This window comes from Neoarius graeffei, chromosome 3 (assembly GCF_027579695.1).
Source record: "Neoarius graeffei isolate fNeoGra1 chromosome 3, fNeoGra1.pri, whole genome shotgun sequence".
NCBI classification, from domain to species: Eukaryota; Metazoa; Chordata; class Actinopteri; order Siluriformes; family Ariidae; genus Neoarius; species Neoarius graeffei.
In genome coordinates this window covers 77086277-77092276 of record NC_083571.1, presented here as the reverse complement: position 1 = coordinate 77092276, position 6000 = coordinate 77086277, and the positions used below count along the sequence as shown (strand labels likewise).

At 41.5% G+C, this 6000-nt stretch overlaps 1 protein-coding gene across 2 annotated transcripts in view; it reads left to right on the top strand.

The window, feature by feature from the left end:
- Positions 1 to 217: 217 nt before the first annotated feature.
- cd2ap (CD2-associated protein) overlaps positions 218 to 6000 on the top strand; it is a 118411-nt gene continuing 112628 nt past the window's right edge. For both annotated transcript variants that reach the window (XM_060917367.1, XM_060917366.1), the window contains exon 1: positions 218 to 499. In XM_060917367.1, the coding sequence (XP_060773350.1) occupies positions 496 to 499 (4 nt within the window). In that variant the 5' untranslated portion in view covers positions 218 to 495. The remainder of the gene's footprint in view (positions 500 to 6000) is intronic.

Sequence of the window (6000 nt, the reverse complement as noted above, 5' to 3'; positions counted from 1 at the left end):
GGTCTTAATTTGTTTGAATTGTTTACATTGCTGCCTATATATATATATATATGATATCCAATTATTATATATTTTTTTTGTTGCTATTTGTAGGAGGCTCCATGGCATTCCAGTGTGTGTATGCGCGCGCGTCTTAGTCTCAGTCTCGCGTGATTCCACAGCTGAAATATCGCGAAGTTTTCTTGCTGTTGTGGCTCCGCCACTAGTTTCAGGGAAATCCAAGAAAGGTGGAGACTTCGGGATAACTTCCTGTACTGTACACGTAAAGCAGAAAAAAGGACCCCAGCTCGGAAACAACTCCTAAGTCGTTTTGAAGGGCAAAAACTGAATGGATTTATTTCGCGAATAACAACAATAATCAAAAGAAATCCACGCAAGCGCAACTCCACACAGTTGAGGTACACGGATAGAGAAATAACACACACTGCTAGCATCCGAGTTGCTAGCTAACGTCGGCTTAAAGGACGTGAAGACGCTCGTGCATCAAAGGGCAGTATGGGTAAGTTGAACTGTGGACTCAGCGTCAGTGTTCCAGTGCATTGTTGTGTTTTGTTGCAGTATAATGAGACTTTAAAATAGTAACAGACTGGGCTGGACTGTTCCATTACATGCTGGATGTTATATATTTATTTAGTACAGAACGTCAGTGTACATACTGTGTGTGTGTGTATGGATATAATGAGAGAGAGGGAGAGGGAGCACAGACTGGCTAGTTCCTGACTGGAACATTCCACCTGGTGTTACTGCAGGGATAAAGGGCTGTTTGGGGGGAGGAAAGTGTGCATACATTTTACAGAAAAATGTTTGACATTCACATAAATAGTGGAAACCCCCCTCATCTCAACTCATTATCTGTAGCCGCTTTATCCTGTTCTACAGGGTCGCAGGCAAGCTGGAGCCTATCCCAGCTGACTACGGGCGAAAGGCGGGGTACACCCTGGACAAGTCGCCAGGTCATCACAGGGCTGACACATAGACACAGACAACCATTCACACCTACGGTCAATTTAGAGTCACCAGTTAACCTGACCTGCATGTCTTTGGACTGTGGGGGAAACCGGAGCACCCGGAGGAAACCCACGGGGAGAACATGCAAACTCCGCACGGAAAGGCCCTCGCCGGCCACGGGGCTCGAACCCGGACCTTCTTGTTGTGAGGCGACAGCGCTAACCACTACACCACTGTGCCGCCCTCTCTCTCTCTCTCTGCATCCAGAAGATAATTCAGGTAAACATACAAATAGTGCTAGAGTCCAAATTAATAGCGGATTTAACTTTACAGCCTCGTAATATGAAATGATTTGTTTTTTCTCTTCCCTTCACGCTGTCTGCTTTGTCCTCCTGCAGAATATTGGATTTATTATATGGACTGTCAGTGTTAATTCGGTGTTCCTCTGTGTAGAGGGACGGATTATTAAACACGCCAAAGTTCACTTTGGCCTCGAAACACCTTGACTTTCAGTTAACTTCCATTTGATTCTGTCACAAAGCAGCTTTGCAGAAATCTGACAGCGGAGAGGAGGAAAAAACAAAACAAAACCCTGAGACGATGTGACCATAAGGCGGATCTCAAACTGTTTGCATCCGGAGACCTGTTTAAATGTAAAACAAGTTCCACAGACCCCCTCCGTTTTTAAATAGGGTGTTTTTGAGTGATTTGAGCTTTCCACTGATAGAACACATTTAGATTAAGTCCAAGTTGATGCTAGTGCTTGGACCCCTAAATATGATTAGTAAAGTAGGTTGTGATTTCCACTACTACAACACACACAACACCACTGACCCCTTGGCTATGTTTCACAGACCCCACAATCGTATCCCTTGTAGTCAGTCCGTACCAAGTGTGTTGAAAGAAGGTTCATTGTGATCATTTATGATTCCAGCAGGATTTTTTAGGTAGTCTACAGTACGAAGGTGAGATCATCTGCTGAAGAAAAGGGTCTATTTGAGAAGTGCAAATTTCAGCAGCAGAGAGTGAGATTCATGCGTAGACACTGCTGATTTCAGTTTGCTGGAAGATCAGGGTTTGAGGTTTACCAAGCATAACACATGTAATAATTATAACAGGAAAGCATATAACATGGAATTGAGTGACATTCCATCTCAGGGCACCATTTACATGTATTCACACACCAAGTGGCAAGTTAATAGGCATAGCTACTTTGCGTACCGCCATGTTTTTGGGGGGTGGGAGGAAACCCACATGGATATATACACAGAAACGCTACAAAGGCAGGAATCTGAGCTCGGGTTCGAACTAGCGACCATGGAGCTGTCAACCTATTGAAACAGTTAAACAGTGTTTTTAAGTAGAGTTGGGAATCCTGAGGTCCCCTCATGATGATTGTCCCATTATGTGATTATCTTAATGCACCTCAGTTCTATACATGATGGATTTTGCTGTACTTCAGCTCCAGTGTGTAGAAGCCAAGAGTTTTCAACAGTGGCCGACAGGTGCAGATCTTTTGGCATGGAACTGCAGTTGTAATTGATCAAGGATTCCCTTTTTTTTAAATCATTTTGCTTGAAGTGTGCCTGTTTTGTCTCACTGTCATTTTCAAAGCTGAGGGCACAGGTACGAGTTTGTCCATCTTCACATCCTCTAGCTAGCTTAGATTGTTTCTAGTGTCGCACACTAGCCTACATCTTTGTTTCACCAACCAAATGGTTTATAGTGGCAAAAATGAAGCTTTATTTCCTTATAGCTCCCCTGCATGTTTTACTTAACAATAAAACTTTATCATGACAGTTTATCCATTTTAAAAGTTGTGCTATTGCTAAAAATGGGCTTACCTGGGTGCGGCCATTTGTACTGAAACCGTATATCTGCTTGTGATGTTGCTTGCACGCTAGCACACCATTTACCTTAGTAACACAGAGCCGTCGACTCGAAATTTTCAGTCCTTTTTTTTTTTTTGCAGTGCAAACGTAGAAAATGTTCCTGAACAAAAAGCAATTCAACCGTGTACGTTTGATTCAGAGTATGAGCCCGGGGAGGAAGATACTGTGAAAGTGTTTCCAATGATACCGATAAAATGCAGTCATTTTGCTGCTTGCTCCTTCAAAGTAATATCCTTTATCAAATTGGGGATGGCAAAACACGATTTCCCTTTGAGATGTTTGAGCTTATTTTTATATCCAAACACTTGGCATCTTCATGGTTGTTTACAACAATTTAAAAGCGATGTAGAAGCAATGTGTCCACTAGATCTCAGCCTCGCTAAGTCATGTGGTGTGTAAGTTATGTCACAATCTCCGATTCTCTCGTGTAATTTGCACTCGGAGCACGATATTTGAACCTTGGAGAAAGTAAGATGGCAGTGCTCAGGGAATTTTTATTTTAAAATGAAAAGCAATCTGTACACAATATACAGGTACAAATATGAACAAGTGAACACTTGAACATGTCTTGCATGAATATTATCTGTCAGTATAAAGGCGTTTTATTTTTTGGGTTTTGTTTGCCATTAACAGAGATGCCTCCATCACCCACAAGTCTAGTTCTTCTTGTTCCAAATTTGTTTGCCTCAAATACCATTAGATTGTACCATGACCATGTTTGGATCAAAGCCAAAATGTAATCAGTTTATCTTGCGGTAGCAAGGGTAAGTCCATACAAATCCTACATTTAACAGTTTTATTTTTCCGCTATTGCACAAACTAGAGTTTCCTCCCGATGAACTGACGGATGGAGCATTGGCAAAAATCTTTGAATACGATACAAATCTTTGATAAGACATGCTAACTAGAATCTTGCGTTGCGATTTCATAACTTGACTCAGTTGTAGACTAAGGCTGGGCAGACACTGTGTGATTATTATTATTATTTTTTTTTTCCAATCACGGTATTTAGCTGCTGCTCACACTGTACGAGTGAATCGCAGGGGTAAACAGCACGCAGCTTACGATTCCTGTTCTCACACTATACGATCTGATGCTCGGATGCGATCTGACTGCTCACGCTGTACTTCCATACTTCCAGATTCTTGTATCCGGAACTGCAACGTGATATAGTGTTGTGACGTTTGCGAACGAACCGATTCTTTTGAACGGCTCCTAGGCATGAACGATGAGAACCGAGTCTCGAGCTGGGGGAACCGTTCTTTCTATCGTTCTTTTTCTGTACTGTGTTTCAGATAGTTTATAATGTTGTGTGATATTAATGATAATATTGTGGGAAAACTACTTTGCACGGACGTTCATTTAATTTATTCTATCGTCATTTTGTTTGTTCTATTTTTGTGTATTTTATTTATTTATCTGTTTTGTATCTCAGACTTAAATATTTTTGTAAAACAAGTGTTTTTCTATAAAATATTCTTGCGTTCTTGATAAATACTGTATGTTCTTGAGTGGGTTCTTTTTTTTTTTTTTACAGAAAAGCCGTTCTGCATGGACATTCATTGAAGCCCTCATTGTTTTTTTTAATGGTTATTTATGAGCGTTTAGGGGTTACAATAATGTAAGTCTAGGTTGCATTATATAAAAGGTATGTCCAGAAATATTGATGTCACTGTCTAAGCAGAGGGATCTGGCTTCTTTAGATGCTGTCTTCTTAAAACTGAATAAATATTTAAAAAAAGAGCCAAATGAGCCAGTCTTTTGAACGGCTCTTTTCAAAGAACGGATCACAAAGATGCGGATCCCATCAAAGAGCCATAAATTCCATCTACGTGAAGAAGAGGAGGAGACCGGAAGTGCTGCTCAGTGTTTGTTTTCTCTTCCGTATCTGTGTTCGTGCATGTGTAGTGTGACAGGTTGAGGTAAATCGGCTCGTGACACTGCTTCAGCAGTGCGATAGCCTCACGAGGGGCGATCAGGATTTCAAACGTTTGATTTTCATCCGATCGATCGGGAGGAGGTCGTGAGGTGTTAATCGCTTGTCATTACCCCATGTATACTACACGATCCGAGACGCACGATTGAGCCAAAAATCGGCCCGATCTCCAAAATAGTCGCACGAGTGAAAATCGTGTCAAAATCGGGCTTCCACAGTGTCTGCCCAGCCTAACCTACATGTTTGCCTGTGGGCCCAGAAAGGATCCAAGCATGATGCCTTCATCACATTGCCCAGACATGACACAGGGCTGATTTTAACAGAAAAATCCGATGTGCAGTATGGGGCTATAGTACTGTAATGAGTGCTGTCGGATGTACATTTTTTTTTTTTAAATATACCATCTTCCAGTACAGTAAAACCTGTAAAAACAGTAAAGCTTGCACAGCTGCATGGTTTCCTCCTTTTCCTGTGATCTTGAAGCACCGTCACTTGCACTCTAGAGTCTGGGTAAAGGTGTGCGCTGCAAGTTCAATTCATTATCACAACGTCCAAGTAATGACATTCTTTCTCTTCATTTTTTAAAATCCTTTCAGGAATTTTAGAGCTATAGTATCTTTATTTTGAAGAAAGCTTGGAGCATGTCTACTTCCGTACTTTCCTCACCATTCACAAATTACAGCTCCTATAAAAAGCCAGACTGACCTACACATGCACTGAAAGCAGGAGCTCGGGTTTTTATATCTGGTGTAAAATGGGCTTAATCCGACTTTTGGAATAACGAGCAATCACCAGTCGTTTATGCTGCGTTTAAATGACCTCAGTGGGAAGTTGGAGCTCGGAACGATTTTTATGACCTCCACGCATTCAAGGTGTGGTGTGGTGTGGTGGTGATGCCCCCATATTGGTCTTTTGTTAATAACATACTAACAAATGTAAGATTTAACAAACTTGCTTGTTACCTTGGGTTTGTCCAGCTATACTTTTTAATCCTCTTTCTAATGTTGCACATCATGTTTGACTTCAATCAAAAAGGCAGTAGGCATTTATTTGGCTCCTTTTCATCAGCATTCTCACATCCCTGAGTGATGTAATCATGCGTATTAATCTGCATAGTAAAATTTGTGCTACTGACAGTCTTATCAGCCTCAGATGGTGGTGTACAGGAGCGCCAGCTGTAGTTACGCCACTGTTCCCTGCATTACAGAACGGTATTCCTCCCAT